Below are 20,163 nucleotides of genomic sequence, written 5' to 3' on the forward strand. Positions count from 1 at the left end.
TGTTTGGCCTTGGAACCAGGGCCATGAGTCGACCGTTCGCGCCCAGTCGCCTGTCGCACGACCACGAGGTCTCAACAAACGCGTCTATTGGCCGCAGCTGGACAACGGTAGTGGGAGTTGTGCCGAGCAAGGACGAACGTTGAATGGGACTCTAACAGACCAGTACTGAGATTTTGTGGGCAAGTGATAGGCGGTTAAATTCCGGCAAGTATTTTAGACTCATCGTCTTCCTTGCACGTCTTAGCTTCCCCTCCAAATCCACCACCCAACCGGTCCCCCCCCATGTCCTCTGGCAAGTGGGATGAGATCCGCAACTGCACGTAACTATTACGCCCAGTAGAGACCACACCGTCCCACGCAGCAGAGCCATCCCGTCACCACGAACGCTCAACACCTGCCCCAGCAGGCCAGTATCGGTCCCACGAGAGGAAAGGTCGCCTGGGTCGACAGTCAGTGTGCCCAATTGGGTCCCGTCCCAAGATTGTGACTCTAGCCAACTCCTCCGCCCTCTGCGTGGTTCTTCTCTTCACCACCTACGGCTATGATGCCCTAACCAGAAAAGACCCCGTCAAAATCGCAACTCGTCTTCAATTTCCCTCAAGTCTGCCACTTCATTCTCTCAATTTCAGAGAAGACGAAAAGCTGGCCCCGCCTTGAGCTTGCACCTGGTCACTGTCCGTTTGACATATCAGAGAGACGGGACTCTTAAGCCCTGCAGGAACACATCTTTGCTGCTTCTGGAACTTACATGTACCGTCGTACCGCTTGCCTGCAGCTCTCCCTGCCCCTTCTACAGCTTCACGCCCGCTCGCTGTACTTGATAGGCCCTTGTCCTGCCGCGGAGAATCCGCCCGCTAGGTACTGGCCTTCAACCCCCTCCAGCCTGGCCTGCCTGCCCATCGAACCTTGCAGAGAAGCACCACACACCACACGCCACCTGACCTGACCCTCAAGGCTACAGTACGGCCTGGGATCCATAACAGCTCGATATTGCCTCCCCAGCTCACGGCCACATCACCGCGCTGTACCGGCAGCTTCAGGCTCCTCCGGCGCAACGGTACCCGAAAGCACGCCTCCTCTCCCACATACCAGGCGCTCACCCAGGGCTTCCATCCCGCTCGCGCTACTTTGGATCCTTGTCTGCGTTTCGCAGCTCTACAGGCCCTTGCTTCGCCTCGTGCCCTTCCCGGGTGCCGCCACTCACACGCACCTTGCGTCAGCTCTCGCCATCCGGGCCTCGCACCTGCGCCTCCCGCCGTCAGCTCCGGGGCCACGGAGCCAGATACTTTGCTCACTCAGCTTCAGCTTCACCGTGTTGCGTGCTGTCTTTAGTGGACGCTACTGTTTCGTGACAAGCTCCTTTCCTTTGGTCTCGGTTGGTGAACTCACCCCACCAGGAACCCTGCTCGACGACCCCTCCTATTGTCATGAGGAGCTCCCTCTCGCGCTAGCTACTGAGTCTCGCTTCTCTTGTCGTCCCCGACATACCAGAAGGGCCTCTCGTTGCTTCTGCGCATACCTTCCGTTCACCATTCACCCTCTCCGCGACTGCACCAGGTGAAATAACTGTCTCCCTTTGTGCACAAGAGCATAAGCTCTCGGATTCAACATGTAAGCTCGCCTTTCCATCCATAGTAGAGCGAGAACCCAGATACCGGCTTCTGCGCATTACCATTGGCGCAATGCCACCGCGACTTCGACTGCTTACATTCTGTGATATAGGAAGTTCGGCAAACAGATTCAGAAGCGCCAGCTCGAAGTCCCCGAATATGCAGCAAGCTTTGTAAATTACAAGGCTCTAAAAAAGGTGCGTCCATAGTCCCCTGCCTGGTGGTGACGTAAGGACTACCAACGAAACGATGCTCGAAACAACCTCTCTATGAATGTTTGCACTGGTGGCAAAACGTTTGCTACACGCACACTCGCTGCTTCCCAAATAAATACTGACATAATGCCAAGCTCATAAAAAAACTCTCTGCCACTCCTACCCTAAGCGCCCAGAACGATAGCCAACGAACAGGCGCCCTTGCCGACTCACAAGCTGCCCTTCAGGCCAACAAAGCCACGTTTTTCTTCCAATTAGTATGTAAATTTTCGCATTGTATGATTATATCTAACCGCCAAAAGGAACGAGAGCTTGACAAAGTCAACGCCTTTTATCTGCAAAAAGAGGCAGAGGTAAGCTTGATCCCGCGAAACGCATCGCATAGCCTAACGTACCACAGCTCAAAATTCGCCTCAAAACCCTTCTCGACAAGAAAAAGGTCATACAATCCCGCCAGGGTATTTCAAGGCGCTCCTCAAAGTTCACAACCTTGGAAGAGGGCTTCCAACAATTCGCCACTGACCTGAGCAAACTTCAACAGTTTGTCGAAATTAATGGGACTGCTTTTTCTAAAATCCTCAAGAAGTGGGACAAGACATCAAAATCGAAAACAAAGGAACTGTATCTGTCAAGAGCTGTTGAGGTTCAGCCTTTCTTCAATGCCACAGTAATAAGCGAGCTTTCAGACCAGGCCACAACAAGTCTGCAAGAACTCGGTGCCTGGTCAGATGGCATCCAAGTCAACTTTCAGACCTCTGGCCATGTAGTCACGAGCCAGCATTTCATGGGGACCGACGAAGGTGACGCGGATACGCTTCTCCTCGAGACCGTCATTACTGGCAATGTTGATACATTGAAGGAGCTCCTGGCCAAGATGCAATCGGCATCTGGGGCCGAGGAGGCCGATAACCTGCTAGTGGACCGAGTCACTCGCACATTCCTTGCTGCCATACACGAAGCGCCCCGAGTTTCGTTACAAATACTGCTTGACACCGGTCTAGTCGACCTGCATTCATACGACGACATCAACGAGCGCAACTGCCTCCACCAGGCCACCATTTACGGCAAAGAATACGTGCTCGAATGGGGTCTGAAGGCTGGTGTCCCTGTTGACCGAACCGATGTGTACGGCCGAGTGCCTGCGCACTATGCCAGCTTGCACGGGCGCCTTCCAATGCTGGAGGCTCTTCTTGATGGTAAGTGGCACATTGCTATCCAACCCAATAAAGCTAACATGGTGCAGCAAACATTAAGACGATTGACCTGATTGATCATGACAATTTCACCCCCCTAATCCACTCTATTATCCACGGACATCTCGATTGTGTCAAGCTGTTGCTCGCGAAGTCGGCTCGCATCGACCCCGTCTCCGACGCTGACCACGTTCCCCTGAACCTGGCCTGTGAACACGGTTCCGGACCTGTTGTTGAGCTGCTTCTTCAGCATGGGGCGAATATCCTCCCAGATGCAGAAGGTCTATATCCACAACATCTTGTTGCTCGTTCGGGTCAGTCCCCTGACCTCTTACTGCTGCTTAAACAGTTTGGCGCGGACCTAGATCAGATCGATAAGCTATATGGATGGACTCCCCTGGTGCACGCTGCCAGCGAAGGCAGCGTCGAGTGTTTGCAGGCCCTCCTTAAAATTGGCGCTGATGCCAGCATTTTGGATGAGAAGGACCTTCCAGCCATGTACTACGCGGCTTGGGAGGGTCATCTGGCATGCATGAAGCTCCTCACGCCATTCAACAACCGACCACGAGCCAGCCCATTGGTAGCGCAGCCATCCTTGGGACCTATGGGCAGTAGTAGTGCTCCCCAACCGATGGCACTAGATCCCGATGCCATCCCTATCCTAGAGCTACCACCGCCGATAATCCCGTTGCGACGATATGGACATAACTTTCTTGACACCAAGACTGTTGTTCAAATCAGCTTTGAGGATGCTAGCGAACAACCTCTTGTCTTCTTCCAGGATGGAAAATACCCCGCTGCTCGACTTACAATTTCTTCCAAGAACTCGGAACTTATTCCCAAAAACATCATCTTGCCCATCCAGGAAGACACTCGCATTGTGTCCTTCCAGGTTGACAACCTTGACACTTTCGCTCTCGACTTTGACGTCTTCCCTACGTACGGTGCCAAGATTATCGCGAAGACTGTTGCCCTGTCTAGTACGTTCAAGAATCCACAGGGCAGCACGGCTTGCTGTCTGCCACTTTTTGACCCGCGACTTCGCGCGATTGGTCAGATTAGCTTCAACACGCAGGTTATCAAACCATTCAAGGGACAACCTCTGGAAATTACCGACTTTGAGACGTACTGGAAAGCCACTAGTCAATTCAACCAGCCAACCAATGCTGTTGTCACTGGCTCAAGCCTCTCCGGCGACTACGTCCGACTCTTTGTGCAGTACACGAGCGATGGTATCCCGGTGATCTGGCCGCAGTGGACTATTGACTGCGGTGGGCTCGATATCCCCGTCTGCCGCTTGACACTGGAACAGTTCAAAGCCACGACTGCCCGAAGCGCAAGTCGTGCTGACCTTTCCACCTTGCCCGACAAGAAGGGCGAGAATATTGCCGAGATTTACCATGTGCTGGCAACGGCTGGTGTCACGCTCAAGGAGGCGCTTGTCATCCTGCCACAGAGTGTCCATGCCAACCTGCAGATTCTCTACCCGACAGCCGACGACGAGAAGGCTCTTGCACTGGGCCCCGCCCTCGAGGTCAACGAGTACGTGGACGCCATACTGACTGTCGTCTTTGACCACGCCAGAGCCCAGCGTGCGCACTCGCACTCGTCGCAGGTTGTGCGCTCCATTGTCTTCAGCAGCTACAATGCTAGCCTGTGCACGACGCTCAACTGGAAGCAGCCCAATTTCCCCGTTTTCCTGTGCAATGACCTCGGCAGAGAGGAAGTCGAACCGCTATCGACTGTAAAGAATGTCCATGGAAGACGTAGCACATCGATCAAGGAGGCGGTTAGAATTGCCCAGAGCAATAACTTTATGGGTCTAATATGCTACTCGCGACTTTTGGTACGCTCTCCCCTGACTGATAAAAGCACCTCTGCTAACCAAAAGTAGGACTCGGTCCCTGCACTTGTGGATGCTGTCAAATCGCACGGTCTAGCGCTTGTCATGGATAAGTCTACCGACTCGCCCGATACGAACCCGTTGACAGACCCTTTCCCGCGACCGCCCAAGGGTGTAGACGGCGTGTTGAAGAACCACGGCATATTGCGCTTTACAGATTCGATAGACATGTAGACGCCCCTTGGCGCGACACAGCCTTTCCCTTTTTTTTTGACGGCTCATTTGTAATGCAGGGTGAATTATGGGGCGGGAATTGGATATTTTCCAACTTTATGACAGACGAAAGAAAAGAAAGATAGTACAACCAACGAAATGAAATGCAGAAAGGCGACGCATACCCTTGGCGTTTTATGCGAGTGAACGGGAACACACAAGAAATATACTTTATGATTAGAAATATACCAAAATTTTGCTCATTATACATTATTCGTTGTGATACCAACGCCTTTTCATGCTCCCTTGTAGTCGTATCGCAACCCGGAGAGCTCTCTCTCCGGATCGACACCGGCCATGAGGATTTTCGCTAGCAACACGACGCCATACACACCCGCGGGCAGATTACACATGACGGGCCACGCCAGCGCTCCAGTGACATCCTTGCCGGGCACCACCGGCCCCTTGCCGCCGTCAAAGCGGCTCGTCTTGTACGCGACCGCGGCACCCCAGAAGGCGAGCAGAATGGCCAGGAGCGCGTTGAGATACGGCAGGTTCTGGTCCAGCGGCCCCCGCGCGCCGGCGGCGCCGCCGGTGCCCACCCACGCGTCGACCGGGTACAGGCCCGTGACGGCGGGGGGCAGCCGGCGCAGCAGGTACGCGGTGGCGCCGAGCGACGACAGCGCGAGGCAGGCCGGCAGCGAGGGCAGCGCGAGGAGGTAGGGCACGGCGGCGAGGAGCGGGAGGGCGAGCAGGAGGGTGACCATTTGCGCGTTTTGCGCGCGGTTGCGATCCGAGAGGCGCTGGATGTAGGATTCTTGCTCTATCGGGGTCATGTTAGAGAGAGAGAGAGAGGTAAGGGATATAGAGAGGGCAGGGGGGGGGGGGGGGGCCAACGGAACCTTGCTCGTCCATGGCTTCGGGGGAAGAGTCAGAGTCGGAGTCGAAATTGGCGCCGGCCAAGTCGTCGCTGGGATAGCGAAACGTGCGCCGCAGACGGGCGGCTGTGCTACGCGTGGCCATTGTTTTTTATTTTTCCTTCTGTGAGAGGATAAGGAGAATGGGTGAGAGAAGTTGATGCGATGAAGCTTTGAGTAGGTGGCATTTTAGGTGGACGTTGGTTTAATGTGGGGAGCTTTGTGTGATGTTGATTGGCATTTGCCAGCGCGACAAATGACCTTTGAATGGCAATATTGGATTTATGAACCAGCCTGAGAAACTGGGCCTGGTTCACTTTACTATATCAAATTGGTCTTATTTTTGTGCCGAGGTGTTATTCCCTGGATGGGCCTGCGTCTACCACGGTGGACTTGATAAGCGCGGCAGTACAAGCAGTGCGATGATACTAAGCCTCCAGAAGCGTATGTATCAGGCGATAAAATAAAGCCATACCGTGACATGCCCAAGAGAGGGGGGCCAAGTAGTACCCCTTTGAATTGCCGATTTCGAACTTTGCTCCTTTTCGTCGGAGCCTCCTCGAGTATGGTTATAAACTTTTCCTTTGGAGTTGGAGAGGCGTAGGGCAAATTTGTATGGAAAGATAAAGGAGTTGATTAAATATAGGGTGCGACTCTTTCCGTTTTTTTTTTCGCCTGTTGAGTAGTAGAGGGACACCTGTCTGTATAGGTTTTCTTAGATCAGCGGGTTCCAACTCATTTTATTGACTGCATTGGTAATGGCCTCGAGTGGCGAAATTCACGGCTGAGATCGTCGCGTGTAAGTGGGGAAACTTGTCACTAATACGATTGATACGGCCGGCGTGACTCTTATGCAGAGATGCTTGATGATACCGAACAGAAACTTCAACGTTGAGATGGAAGCTAGGTAGTTTCAAACTCGGCAACTGCATACAAAATGCCCGTGGTTGCGGTCGCAGGCGGCACAGGCGACTTTGGACGTCTGATTGTGCAAGCCCTCATCGCCACTGGCCGCCACAAAGTCTACATTCTCTCCCGAGTATTCAACCCTTGACTGCCACCGCGTGAGAGAGTTCACAAAACTAATAGAGTGATTTCGGGACAAGACGGCGAAAAGTAATGTCAATGCGTCGGCCACCGTGATCCCGACTCTGTACGACGACGTCTCGGCCCTCACCGAGCTCCTCACCTCGCACGGCGTCCATGTCGTGATATGTGCCTTTAGCCTGCACGCGCAGCACACGTCCGACGCGCAGGTCAGCCTGATCCGCGCGGCGGAAAGGTCACCCTGCACGACGCGCTTCCTGCCGTCCGAGTTCAACGTCGACTACGACCTGCCGGACGCGGTGCTCCCGTACGCGGACAAGCGCTTCCACCGCGCCGCGCGCCGCGCGCTCGAGCGGGAGACGTCGACGCTCGAGTTTGCGTACGTGCACACCGGCATGTTTATGGACTACTTTGGCATCCCGCACGTCGAGACGCACCTGCGCGCGCTCCCGCTCCTCGTCGACCCGCGCGGCCGGCGGGCCCTCCTGCCCGGCGACGGCACCGCCCGCATGAGCATGTCGTACACCGCGGACGCCGCGCGCTACGTGGCGCTCGCCCTGGACCTCGCGCCGGGTTCGTGGCGCAGGAGCCTGACGACGGCGGCGAGCACCGTGTCGCTCCGCGAGCTCGTTGCCGTCGCCGAAAGGTGCGTCGGGGCGCGCATATCCGTGTCCTACCAGGGCGTGGAGCGGCTCCTGCAGCGCACAAACGCCACGCTGCCGCGTGCGGACACGTTGGCGGACGAGTTTCCCTCGCGCTTCCCGCAAGGCCAGGCGCAGGTGCGCAGTCTCATCGCGGACCTGGAGGTCTCCGTCGCGCTAGGGGCGTTTGATCTGGATGCGAGGGCGGGAAGCGACACGGTGAATCTGGTAGAGCATTTTCGCGGCATGACGGCGCCGCCAATGACTATCGAGCAACTAATGGAGATTGCATGGAGTAGATAGGCACTCCACGTCATGAGGTGCGATGAATATACTGGCATTCATGTTGCAAAAGAAACAATCGAGTAAACAAATTGATATACAGCCTATATATATTTGCTGAAGGAAATGACAAGTTCTAAAATGAACGCCGCCGCTATGATTATAGTAACAAATCAGCACAAACTAGTAGGGTGTGACATCCTGTAAAGCAAGGGTCCGCATGGAAAGCCCTGAAAGAACTGTGATATCCAAGCATGTATCACGGGCCCTGCTTCAAGTTGCTGAACAGAGCAATGTCAACGCCCTGCAGCGCCCAATGCTCGTCGGAGGACAGACTCGGCGCAAATGCACACGACTCTGAGACATCTCCTTGACAAAAGCTCGCCGCATTCTCAGCCCAACCTTCATTCTTCGGATCAATGAGCGAAGAAGACTGTTCTAACAGAGCGCTCGAACTTGTCCAACCCCCCTCGAGGGTTTGCGTGCGAACGGCGCAGTCCGTATGAGGCGCAGGTGGCGTGACACTGCTAATCACGCTGCTGCCACTATCACTGATGCCGAAATCTTGATCTACAGACAATTGCGTGCCTTGACCCTTGCCATTTGAGCGTGCAGAGTTGGCCAACAGGGACAGCTCTGGGTGATGTTGGATGCGAATGGTGCCAAAGTAGGGAATCTTGATGCGCAGGATGTGCGGCGCGCTGCTCGAGTCCCCAAAGTCGGACGCGGCGCCGGGCTCCGGCTTGCTGCTGTCCGCGTCGTCGGAGGACGCCTCGCGGCAGCCGACGGCCGAGACGCTGTAGCAGCCGCCCCGGAACGAGTTGAGCTCAATCTCGAGCAGCGGGCCGAGGATGCCGATGATGCGCTTGGAGATGGGGTCGGGACCCGTCTGCGCCATGCCGGCGACGATGCTGAGCAGGTCCTGCAGGATGGCGCGGTCGCCGTGCCGCTGGTGGAGGAGCGGCTGCAGGAGGCTGAAGCCGCCGCCGGCGTTGGCGCGGCCGAGGCACTGCTGGCGCCGGGCCTCAATGTGGACGAGGCAGAGCGTCGTGCTGGCGACAAAGGCGAAGAAGTCGATGGCGCGGCAGTACGACGACGAGGCCGCCGGGGAGCCGTGAAAGGCGACGAAGCGCGCGAGGATGGCGCGGCTGGCGTTGGCCACGGTCATCTTGCTGCAGTCGACGCGGGGGTCGGCCGTCGTGGAGGGGAGCAGTATGTAGGGCAGGTGCAGCTGCACCAGGAGGTGGTGGTAGATGAACTGGTTGATGAGGCGCGTCGTCTCCTGGAAGGCGGCGGCGTCGTCGTCGCCGGCGAGCCGCGTGAGCGCCGCCGCCGGCGACGCGAGCCACCACTGGGGGGGCGTCAGCAGCGCGGCCGCCCGCTGCAGCGTCTTGTCAATCTCGTACGTCGTGTCCAGGTCGCCGCTGTGGTCGGCGTCGTTGCGCTGCAGGATCAGGCTGCACGCCACGACCAGGATGCGCTCGAAGCGCTCGAGCGGCGCGTGCGTCTCGAGCACCTCGGGCGTCGCGAAGACGTTTTCCGTCGTCGCCTGCGGCAGGCCGAGGAGCAGCGACAGGTGGCGGTCGGTCGACACGAGGCGGAACCACATGTACTCGGGGCGGACGCGCTCCAGCGTCGCCTGCTCGAGGACGACGACCGACGAGGTGGAGGAGGAGGAGGAGGAGGACGTCGTTGCGCCGCCGCCCCTCTGCAGGCCCATCATCTGGGCCAGGGCCATGGCGCGGCGGTTGACCAGCCAGGCGCGGCGGAGGTTGCCCATGTTGGCGAGGTACGTGAGCTCCATCAGGTGGCTCTCGAGGCCCTCGAGGCACGCCATGAGCTCGTGGTTGGAGGTGACGAGCCTCGTCGCCGCGCCGTACAGCCGCTCCTTCATCTCCCGCTGCGGGACCGCGAGGCCGTCCAGGGTCGACGGCAGGCTGTCGAGCAGCGTGACGATGAGCATCATGCTCCGGGCGACCAGGACCGGGTGCGTGCCGACGGCCGGCCGCCGCACGCCGCGGCGTATGCAGGCCGTGTGCTTCTCGATGAAGCCGTGGTACGGCTGGCAGACCGTGCTGTAGAGCAGGAACGCGGTGCACACCTGCGCGCCCACGACGAGGTCCAGGTCGGACTGCCTGGGCCAGAGCGAGACGAGGTAGCGGGACAGCTCCTCCGGGGGGGTGGTGGCCTCCAGGCCCAGCGGGATGGAGGAAACGGACGCGCGGCGCTCCGCGTCCGGATCCGAGAATTTCTGCTTCTGCCTCTTGCCGTGGTTAGCAGCTTCACACATGCCGTCACAAGGCCCAGTTCCCACGGCAAGGCAAAAAAAAAAAAAAAAAAAAGAAAAACGGGTGCGACTGGTGCGACTCACGGTGCCGGCCCTCCTCCGGCGATGCGCGCATCGGGCCTCGCCGTGGCCGTCTTCTCCGACGCAGTCGTCGTGCTTGCTGTGGTTAACCAGGTCCTCAACGATGGACTCCATGCGCTTCAGGCGGTCGACCTTTCTGGCGGCGGCGGCGGCAGCGGGCCGCGACTCGTCCTCGTACTCTTGGCCGACGCACCTCGTCTGCCGGCTCTTGCAGCCGTCGCAGACGGCGTCGGCCGGCGAGGCAAAGGTGCAGCGAATCTTGCGCCGCTTGCACTCCCAGCAGCTCTGCGTGCCCTTTCGGATCTTGCGCCGGGCGGGCAGCGCGCGGCCGGGCGAGGCTGCGGCTGACATTTTGCTAGGCTGGTTGGTAGGTAAGATTCCAATCGCTACAGCCAGACGCGCCGGCTTTCTCTGCTGGAAGAGGGTACAGGAGCACCGCGGGCGAAAAGGGAACAGGGAGGATGTGGCTCAACCCATCTATAAAAAGAGGCATGGCCCCATGAACTTGTCCGGTGGTGGTGATGATTTGGTATTACAAACTCCGCCGCGGCGGAAGAGCCGGCTAGGCTTTGACAACTCCACAACCTCAACCAGGAAGCGAAGCCGATTGGCTGTCTGATAAATCACTAACTCTAAATGCTTCCGCTAACCTTTATGGCGGAATTGCTGCTTCTTATCAAGAGCATTCGAATGGCAAGGATGCCTCTTTTCTGGTCGAGTGCTGGTTCGTGAAGGGGGATCTCTTGAGATCAAGTCCGCTCTCCACCGCCTCGACATCGCGAGTGAAACATCGGCAACTAGTTTGTGTATAGTACCATGTAGCACAGTCACCGTATATCACGCTCGCATAGGCCTTCTGGCAAAAGGTTAAAAAAGATAAGATCATCCATGTTAAATGCGGACAATCCTAGACTGGTCAAGCGGTCGACGTCGGCATGCACCTTCATCTCCTGCGACACTCCAGCTTTGAACATGTACATGCTAACAACACTCAACTCGGAGACTGCGGGCAGCAAGTCAACTCGCGGAAGAATATGAACACTGTTTCGATCAAGTGCCTTGTCTCCCCACGGGCCGCGGAACCCAGTTCCATCACTGATCTGATCATTTTCCCTAACCACAATTTTGGGCTACCTCCCTTGTTAGTGAAACGATATATATCAGAACAGCAAGGTATCGCTACATTTGGCTCATTTAACTTGTGAGCGTCCTGGTGCTTTGTTCCGTGCCACTCTACTAGATCTGGGGAATCGAGAGATCAAACTTGGTCTCGCAGCCAAATGGTGGCTTCACCGCATCCGTCGTCAGAAACAGCTGCAGGTACAGGCCTTTTTCGCCGCCGTCGCCGCTATCTCCGCACATGGTCCAAGAGACCTTTTCGGCACCCTTGTAGACGAGCTTGCCCGATTCCACGGCAAAAGGGCCCTGGAGATCGGCGCTCTGTCCTCCCCCCCCCCGTCGATTCTTTTTGTCAGCATCATATCAATCTTTGGCCCATTTTGCCACGATTCAAGGCCCAAGCCATGGCCGTATTTCGTTTTTTGTTCAATCCTGTCTGCCGGGACGTACCGTGGGAGCCTCGAGGTTGGAAAAGGCGGCCCGGTACCAGCCCTTTTCGCTGCGGTACTCGTCCACCTTGAAGAAGATGTTGCCGAGGTCGGCGGTCGAGGTGAGCGCGCCGGACTTGCCAATGACGGCGCCCATGTACGGCGCGTCGTCGTGGTGGCCCGCCGTGGCGCCGCGGTAGCTGTACACGACGCGGACGGCGCCGACGGAGGCGAGCGACTGGTCCTTGATCTGCAGGAAAAAGGCCGACGACGCCGGCGCCATCGCGGCGGCGAGACCAAACACGGTTGTGAGCTTCATGACGAGCCCGAAACGAAGCTAGCCGGCCAGAACTGGGCGAGAAATGAAACAAGATGATTGAGAAGAATATTCCGGCCAACTTGGCGTGTTCAATGTTGGGGGGTATTGGTGCCATCTTTATGTAGTTTTGCTGCTAGCTTCTCAGCAGCTGCACGGCTTACTCTGCCTGTCCGAATTAGGACCCTGCCGGCGTGTAAGCCGTCTCCATTATGATGCGACGTTGCGCAAGCCAAGCAAGGGCCGCAATACGGGTTTTTGGTCGGAAAACCAGACCCGACCAGCCATGGCGTCTGGTGAAGATGATGCCTGGCGGTCATCCACTGATGCATGCCCACCGGAAGAAAGGTTCATCAAGTCCCAACGGGCGCATTGCGCCGAGAAATCAGGATTCTAATCACGAATGGGCGAATTGAACGAGAATGCCATTTCAAACATGAGAGTGAGATGCGATGAGATGAATGAAGCTCGGCACGAAGAGCCGGGATTCGTTATGCATGACTACGGACAACAGTAAGACTTGCTCGGGGACATTTCGGAGAGTGATATCCGTACTGACTTGGCATAACCTGGGGTATGTAGCCAAAATATAATACTAAATAGCGGAAATTGACTGCCCCTCTTCCCGGCGTTTTTGGCGACGCCGATCCCCTTTGATGCTCCCCGATCGGAAACCACTCGGGCTGTCCGGTCCGGCCCCCTTCTAGCCATTATCAAGTAACATTTCTCCTGGTGCACTTTTGCAGCGCTGCATCGATATCGAACCAAAGCAAGCAAGCTTCTCTCATCCACCCTCACTCGGATCGGAACCCCTTTTGCCCGTCCGTGTCCCTGCCGCTCATCTGTTGCATGCCACTGACAATCTCCTCCTTTGTGTTCTGCAGCTCCTGCTTGCCGGCCGCCTTGGCCCTCTCACCGGCGGCGATGGCCTTGCCGGCAGCGTGCTCCGTCTCCCTCGGTTGCGTCAGGTAGGCGTAGGCGGCAATGGCGACGAGGCCGATGCCCGCGTAGAGAGGACTGTCGGTCGTAAAAAAAACATGTCGTCAGCAAGTCGCATTCTTCTTCTTCTTCTTCTTCTCTTCCTCCGCCCTCCTTCCCTCCTTCTTCCCCCCCCCAACAGGCTTACCCGTTTCGCTTAAAGGCCTCGGCACCTGCAGGCTTCTCTGGTATCGGCGATTGGCCGCCGGGGCCGCCGAGGTCGTCCTTGCTGCTCGCCAGCCTCCTCTGCTGTCGACCGGCGCACGCGCGTGGCGCCAGGCGGGGGAGGCTGCTGCGGAGGAGCTGGCGTGCTGCTGCGGGTGTGCTCATTTTTTCTTGGGGTCAGAATGTGTAGATGGAAAAAAAATGATAATAATGATGGAACAGCTCAATTTTGTCTCGAATGATTGGAGCGTAGTTGAAAAAAGTGCTAGAGGGTTGAACTGGTGGCCTGCTGGTTTATATGGCGGGCAGACTGGCAGCAGTTTATGATGCAATCATTACGCTCTCGACACTGCAGTTGCGGTATTGCCGGCGATACCCACCACAGACCTGGCCTCTTTTTTCCCTGGAGAAGAATCATTGCCACCGATTGGATGGAGAAATTTGATGGAATGATGCCCAGTCTTATTTCCCAGCTCATGAAATGCCCGATTCTAAAAATACATCAATAATGTTTCCAGGTGAATGCAGTGTTTATGGCCACCCATCGCCATGACATCATGGCAAGGAAGGTGTCTTTGTTGCCAATCATCTGCGGCAGCTATTGCTTAGCGTTTCAATTCGGAATCAATAAAAAGCAGTGGCAGATGGTATTAATCGCCCCCCAGCACGCAACTAAACTGGTTAACATCGTGGATGAAGCATGCGAGCGGAAGAACCTGCTATCTGGGGAACCATGCAGCCTGCGGGCTGCACGCCACGTTTCCTGAGAAGCGAGTACAATTTGCGTCGATGCCCGATTGCTTACATGGATGGGGTCAATTCTGGTTGCATAGAAAATCATTCATGTCAGGAATAAGCCAAGAACGACTGAATTTCTCCAGCCTTGCTCTGCTGAGCGCTTCCTTATCGCCCAGTGACCAAGTCGACTTGGCTAGCTTAAACGCGATGCACCAGATTATAAAGGCACCAGCGATACTTCCTGGCGGTATTCTTGACGCAGCACATTGAATTCTCCTCTTTCCCTACTACGGTTCATTTCTTCCTAGTCGTGACCTGCTTGCAGAGTCATGAGTTAAACTCTCTCAACTCGTATCAACCTATTCTTGCAACGGCGCCGCTCCCCCTTTGGTGCCGGGACATGGCCAAAATGTCGGAGAGAAGAGGGTGATGAGGAGTGAGGCCCCTTTCCCAGGCAATGACCTTGAAGATCATCTCAATAAACGCCTGGCTACGACGTTGCCACAAGCTCGTTTATGAGAGTGTGGGATATCCGATCTTGGTTTTAGGTGCAGATGAGATGGAAAATGGGTTTGATGACAAGTGACTTGTGGCTGGGCGACCTGATATTTAAGCGAAGAAAGGAATTGAATCAAGAGAACAAAGAGAGCAAAGAGAGAGAGAGAGAGAGAGACATTGAATCATTCGAGTAGTGTTTTTCTTTTTGAGAGGACGGTAACACCGAGTTCGCAATGCCGTCTTACTGATCACCGTTCATCCATTTACAATAGCTGTGCGATGTGGAAAGCACACCATGGAGCACATTGTTCTATAGTTTTCTATTCTCAATTGCTTTATAGTAGATAATATACAGTTCGTCATTCATTGCAACCAACCAACCCCCGGAGGGACCTAACCCCGCGGCGACCTAAACCCGCGGCGATTTCGCTCCGGCTACTAGATGCGCTCGTAGACGCGGTTGGCGGTCACGCCGCCGACGGTGGAGGTGACCCTGAGCTCCCTCTCGCCAAACTCGCGGACAATGGTGACGTCCTTGCCGTCGCCGGGCTTCTGGGTCTGGGTCCAGGTGGTGTTGCCGTCGGCGCTGATGTTGCTGGTGACGGAGACGCCGTCCTGGCGGTCCTCGGGGAAGTCCTCGCCGAGGGCGAAAGTGATCTCCGAGGTGCTGAGCGCCGACGACGTCACCATGGTCCAGCGGTCGCCGTCGCGGGTGATTGTGATTTCGGGGCTGGTCGACTGGGCGAGCTTGCGCTTGATGTAGCCGAGACCTGGAAGAGGACCGGAAAAACGTGACGTGTTAGCAGAGAAACGAAAAATAAAAAGGACTCCCGGGTGTGTGTGCCCGGGAGGGACACAAAGGGAGTGTGAAGGGAGAAGGAGTCGTACCAATCTCGGCAAGGAACGCGTCAAAGTTCTCCGTCTTGGAGAGACGGTACTTGCCAACGATAACGTCCTGCATTTTTTCTGTTTTTTTTTTCGAGTGAATGCGGAGATGTAGGAGCAGGACGGGAACTGTAGGATACGGGAAATGATTTAAACGTCTCGGTATCGCTTCTACCCCAGATATCGTCCAGTCTTTATAGCTCATCCATATGACTATGCCTTTCTCCCCCCCCCCTCCCGATTTCACATGTCATCCACATTCACATGTGGGCTGTATGAGAGAGAGAGAAAAAAAAAAGAGGATAGGTGGTCGCTCCGGGCTAGTCTTCGGCGTCGAACCGCTCGGAGTGGCGCCCGGACGGGGGCCCTTGGAACGGCGCAGTTGCCCGAATTGGGACAAAGGCGCCCACGGCCCCATGGGGGCGAGCACTCCGCAAATGCACCGCCCGCGCCATTAAAATAACAGCCGGCTGGGTGGGTGTTTTTTTTTATTTTACTTATTTTTTTTTTCATTCTTGATAGGAAACGGGCGACCTGCCAGATTGATTGACGGATTGGCGGCTCCGAGGCCGTCCTATGCTGACGAGCATGTGCTTGGCGGTCCTGGCTGCGGTGGTTGTATGTAGCAACAAGTAGTCAGTAAGAGTGAGGAGCGGATGCTGCGGAAGAGAGCATGCTGCGTGGCCACTCGCCAAGCTGATTTTTACAAAAATGGGTTTCAAGTAATGATGTGCATAATCAAGATCTTCCCCGTAGGTGTTTCATTCGCATTCATCCTCATTCTAGCAAGTGTGTCCCAATCGGCTCCTTGTAAAACTTGTCACTTCCCAACCTGTTTCCAGACCCGTGCGCATCACCCATCTGCATTTGGCTTGCCTGTCCCAATTCCTCAAGCCGACTTCTTTTTTTTCGCATCCTCATGCGACCCAAGATTGGGGAAAAGCGGATGCTGGCCCTCGCCTCTTTCACACGCAATCACCTTGTACAGCACCTCCGTCAGGGCGCGGCAGCGCTCCTTGCTGGCGCGGCTCGGCAAGGAATAGCGAATGCGGCTGAGGACCGTCTCCAGCTTGGAGGAGGAGAGAAGATCGCTCCGCTCGAGCGTGAAGCTGTGCTGCAGTTTGGTCACGGGGCAGTTCTCGACAAAGGTGAACAGAGTTGTCACGGGCCGCTTGGGCTCAGGCTCGGGGTCCGGTTGGGGATCGGCTGTGGACATGGTGCCAGGCAGCTGGCCGATGCGAGATGATGCTGAAAGAAGAAGAGCTTTATTTCATCAAAGATGTAGCAGCGAGGTAAAAATCGAAAGAAATATTTCCGTTGCTCGATGATCGGAGATTTGTGTGTTGTATTGCAATGGTGAGTGCGTCTGGCAACGAAGGAGGCGCACAGTGAAGATGATGTGTGATGGGGAGAAGCCGTCAAGTCTTTGACCAGAGTCTTCTTTTCGATTTATTTCACCTCGTTGTAAGAAGGGGTCCTTTTTCACTAAGCTCACCACATACAATGCATCCATTCAACTCACCCGTTTTCTGTCTAGGCAAACGGCCGTTCATCTACCTTCATTCACTACAGCCGTGACAAATATTCACTCAACTCAACCGTTTCCTGTCCTGGCAAACGGCGAGTAGAAGAAAAAAAAACCGAGGCCGTTTGCTTCGCTCACCTCTGACCCGCCCTTTACACGCGAAGCGCGGCACAATGAGGCAGTGGCGTAGAGGAATGGCCATGAGCGATTCTTCATCATTGTTCTTGTTACAGTCGACAGCTACTGTGGACCTTGAAAACTTCTTCAAAAGTCCTCGACGAGCTGCCCCAAGCCCTCGACGTCCGGGCGTGCCGCCCATCTTGTACGCCATGGAGATGGAGCGTCCGGACGGCGCTGCAGACGACAAAGAACCACGTATGGGGAGTTTTTTTGTCTCTTATTCTGTGTGCTCTTGAACTGAACTCGGAAGATATACTTGCTTCTTCCTTGTTGAAGCACATCTTCTGTCGAGACAGGTGAAAGAGTGAAGTGACACAATTGTGCTGCACATTCCCAAGCAAACTCGCTTGACCATTTCCATCCGTAAGATTCAAACATGAGTAAGTGGAAAAACAGGATTTTTCAGAATTCTCCATCAAGCAGCATCTATCCTCTCAACTCATTCAAGCACCAGTAAAAAAAGGTCCAAAGCAGTCTGAGATAACTGACGACCCTGTCACACAACCGTAAGTAATGCTTTTCCTTTTCAGCGTCATGTCTCAAACTCCCCCAAAATTGAAGAGTGTCATTTTTTTTCTCTTCACTACTGCAACGAAATTTGACAGTTTTTGTATCAATTGAAAGCAACTCGCAAAAGAAGCAAAAAAAAAAAAAACAGCGCCAAAGTTGGCGTGGCTTTATTGAACCAAAACCGCGCCAAAGCATGCGCGCCTGCTCACAAAAAACTTCATTTTTCTGACTCTGGCCATGGTACCCATGCAACATCCACGTTGTGAATCAACTTACGTGTAAATTGCGTACCAAAGAGAACCCTTGAAAAAGTCGGTATACCGCAATTCGACCCCGACTGGAAAACCTCTCGTTCGGTGACGTCGATGCTGCGTCAATGCATTGCAAGGGCAACAAGGAAAGCGCGAGAACGGATTTGCCCTATTGAAGCTCGCAATCTCAACCACCTACACCTACACGCACGCGACAAGAATGATTCGGATACAAGGGGCGTTGATAATCAAATATTTCGCCCTTACCGTAAGGGGACTATTGGGCTAAAATCGGGTATAGGGGTTGTTAGTGGCATCTTCTACGACGGTTGGCGCGTTTTTTCCTTTTTGATGTCTCAGCCCGAGAGCTTCGCAGGTCTCAGCATGCTGGCCCATGGTTTCTTTTCAGCGCCCGCCAACTGGCAGAGGAATGCAGCCGCATATTTTGACGTGTAAACCACTATAACGATGTAGATTTCCCCGGAGGAGATGTCCTCCTGCGGTTCCTAGACTCTTCATGCGTCTTCTTCTTGAACGTCTCACTGGGTTGAAGATTAATGCAAACTTCGAAAAAGGAAGTACACGGCTCATACCACCTAACCAGCCACTCACGATCTAGTTAGTATTCATGATGGCCTGTCCAAAAAGCTTCCACCTGCCGTTCGGTGGCAGTAAGAATGGTGAAGTTGGCCAAACGGCAACGACAACCAGCTCGGCAACAGACCTGGCCTCGCCAGGAGGATGGATCGACCCCGAGCAGAAAGAAGCCGCATTCATTCGGCCTACCGAAGTCCAGTCTAATGTCACAGAAGAGGACGCAGAGAAGCAGGCGCATGCCAAAAAACAGTGGCCATTATGGATAAAGGTGACCATTGCCGGATGTGTATTTGCCATCATCACCGGCCTAGCTGTGGGACTCGGTGTCAGCCTGAGCGCACACAAGAACAGCGGTGCCAGCCACGGCGGAGACGGGAAAGACGGCTCCGAGTCTCCTGGCGTTGGCAGCGGCAACGGCAGCGGCAGCGGCAGCGGTAACTCTTCACATAAATCAGGCCAGCTGGCCGTGTACTGGGGCGCCAAACCCAACCCCATACCTCTGGACACCGTCTGCGATGATCCATCGTACGACACGGTCAACCTCGCCTTTCTTAGCTACTTCTTCGGCAGCGGGCAGTACCCTCGACTGACGATTGCGTCGCTCAATGGGTCGTCAGAGGCGCAGCGGCTGGCGGGAGCGGTGGACCTGCAGGACGGCACGTCGCTGGTGCCGGCGATCCGGAAGTGCCAGGCGCGCGGCAAGCGTGTGCTGCTGAGCATGGGCGGCGCGGCGGGCTACGCAGACGTCAGGGTAGCGGACGACGCGCAGGGGCGGCAGGTGGCGGACACGATCTGGAACCTGTTCCTCGGGGGCGGCAATAAGCCAGAGATTCGGCCGTTTGGAGACGTGGTGCTCGACGGCGTCGACTTTGGTACGTTGGTCATCCACACCTAGCCGAAGAAGACACGTCAAAGGGTTCTTTTTTTGACTAACGGGATGAGCAGACAACGAGTCGGGGCAGTCAACGGGCTACGAGGCCATGGCGGCGCAGTTTCGCACGCACTTTGCGTCGGACCCGCGCCGGCGGTACTACATGACAGCGGCGCCGCAGTGCCCGCCGACGGCAGACCAGGGGGAGCTGCGGCTCTTCCAGCACCTCGACGCGGTGCTGGTGCAGTTTTACAACAACAACGTGTGCAACGTGGGCGCGTCCGGGTTCGAGGCTTCCGTGCGGCACTGGAGCGCGGTGATTGGCGGCAACACGACGCTGCTGGTGGGCGCGCTGGCGAGCGACGCGGACAAGGACGAGGGGTACGTGGACGCGGGCCGGTTCGCCGAGGTGATGGCGAGGGTCAAGGCGATGAAGCTGGCCAACTATGGCGGGGTGATGCTGTGGGCGGCGGAGCTGGCGGCGGCGAATGGCGAGTATCAGAAAAAGATACGCTCTGCGGTCTGAAGAGGTTAGGAGGAAAGAAAGGCAGAGAAGGCAAAAAAAAAAAGATGGTGAGAAAAAAAAGAGAAAATAATGGCAAGAGTAATTGATGGATTTGCAAGTGTGTGGAATTTTGAATTTTGAAAACCAAAGATTCAATTGAATGTGGAACTGGGATGTATGTGTGTACCAGTACGGAAGTATCATGAAGGTTATGACCAGGTTTCTGCCGGCGATATAATTCATTCGCCGAAGATTGCTGAATCGGGAG

At 55.5% G+C, this 20,163-nt stretch overlaps 9 protein-coding genes across 9 annotated transcripts; 3 read left to right on the forward strand and 6 right to left on the reverse strand.

Annotated features, from left to right (window-relative positions):
* Positions 1 to 282: 282 nt before the first annotated feature.
* Positions 283 to 5,095, forward strand: V2A60_008639 (uncharacterized protein; the record flags this gene model as incomplete). The annotated part of the gene is made up of 7 exons (XM_083259911.1): positions 283 to 320; positions 1,723 to 1,807; positions 1,960 to 2,082; positions 2,128 to 2,178; positions 2,226 to 3,021; positions 3,069 to 4,864; positions 4,913 to 5,095. The coding sequence occupies 7 exons, from the start codon at positions 283 to 285 to the stop codon at positions 5,093 to 5,095; spliced, it is 3,072 nt and encodes a 1,023-aa protein (XP_083116037.1).
* A 275-nt stretch (positions 5,096 to 5,370) lies between these two features.
* V2A60_008640 (uncharacterized protein) lies at positions 5,371 to 6,097 on the reverse strand (the record flags this gene model as incomplete). Its single annotated transcript, XM_083259912.1, has 2 exons — positions 5,371 to 5,897; positions 5,977 to 6,097. The coding sequence occupies 2 exons, from the start codon at positions 6,095 to 6,097 to the stop codon at positions 5,371 to 5,373; spliced, it is 648 nt and encodes a 215-aa protein (XP_083116038.1).
* An 831-nt stretch (positions 6,098 to 6,928) lies between these two features.
* V2A60_008641 (uncharacterized protein) lies at positions 6,929 to 7,982 on the forward strand (the record flags this gene model as incomplete). Its single annotated transcript, XM_083259913.1, has 2 exons — positions 6,929 to 7,030; positions 7,098 to 7,982. The coding sequence occupies 2 exons, from the start codon at positions 6,929 to 6,931 to the stop codon at positions 7,980 to 7,982; spliced, it is 987 nt and encodes a 328-aa protein (XP_083116039.1).
* Positions 7,983 to 8,220: 238 nt separating this feature from the next.
* Positions 8,221 to 10,680, reverse strand: V2A60_008642 (uncharacterized protein; the record flags this gene model as incomplete). The annotated part of the gene is made up of 2 exons (XM_083259914.1): positions 8,221 to 10,224; positions 10,333 to 10,680. The coding sequence occupies 2 exons, from the start codon at positions 10,678 to 10,680 to the stop codon at positions 8,221 to 8,223; spliced, it is 2,352 nt and encodes a 783-aa protein (XP_083116040.1).
* Positions 10,681 to 11,565: 885 nt separating this feature from the next.
* V2A60_008643 (uncharacterized protein) lies at positions 11,566 to 12,195 on the reverse strand (the record flags this gene model as incomplete). Its single annotated transcript, XM_083259915.1, has 2 exons — positions 11,566 to 11,793; positions 11,899 to 12,195. 2 exons carry the CDS (start codon positions 12,193 to 12,195, stop codon positions 11,566 to 11,568), a joined length of 525 nt encoding a protein of 174 aa, XP_083116041.1.
* Positions 12,196 to 12,986: 791 nt separating this feature from the next.
* V2A60_008644 (uncharacterized protein) lies at positions 12,987 to 13,500 on the reverse strand (the record flags this gene model as incomplete). Its single annotated transcript, XM_083259916.1, has 2 exons — positions 12,987 to 13,209; positions 13,319 to 13,500. The coding sequence occupies 2 exons, from the start codon at positions 13,498 to 13,500 to the stop codon at positions 12,987 to 12,989; spliced, it is 405 nt and encodes a 134-aa protein (XP_083116042.1).
* A 1,509-nt stretch (positions 13,501 to 15,009) lies between these two features.
* V2A60_008645 (lipocalin/fatty-acid binding family protein) lies at positions 15,010 to 15,532 on the reverse strand (the record flags this gene model as incomplete). Its single annotated transcript, XM_083259917.1, has 2 exons — positions 15,010 to 15,341; positions 15,460 to 15,532. The coding sequence occupies 2 exons, from the start codon at positions 15,530 to 15,532 to the stop codon at positions 15,010 to 15,012; spliced, it is 405 nt and encodes a 134-aa protein (XP_083116043.1).
* Positions 15,533 to 16,345: 813 nt separating this feature from the next.
* On the reverse strand, positions 16,346 to 16,672 carry V2A60_008646 (uncharacterized protein; the record flags this gene model as incomplete). The annotated part of the gene is made up of 1 exon (XM_083259918.1): positions 16,346 to 16,672. The coding sequence occupies one exon, from the start codon at positions 16,670 to 16,672 to the stop codon at positions 16,346 to 16,348; it is 327 nt and encodes a 108-aa protein (XP_083116044.1).
* Positions 16,673 to 18,553: 1,881 nt separating this feature from the next.
* On the forward strand, positions 18,554 to 19,916 carry V2A60_008647 (uncharacterized protein; the record flags this gene model as incomplete). Its single annotated transcript, XM_083259919.1, has 2 exons — positions 18,554 to 19,391; positions 19,465 to 19,916. 2 exons carry the CDS (start codon positions 18,554 to 18,556, stop codon positions 19,914 to 19,916), a joined length of 1,290 nt encoding a protein of 429 aa, XP_083116045.1.
* Positions 19,917 to 20,163: the final 247 nt, after the last annotated feature.

Source organism: Cordyceps javanica, chromosome 6, assembly GCF_051103115.1.
Source record: "Cordyceps javanica chromosome 6, complete sequence".
Lineage (NCBI taxonomy): Eukaryota > Fungi > Ascomycota > Sordariomycetes > Hypocreales > Cordycipitaceae > Cordyceps > Cordyceps javanica.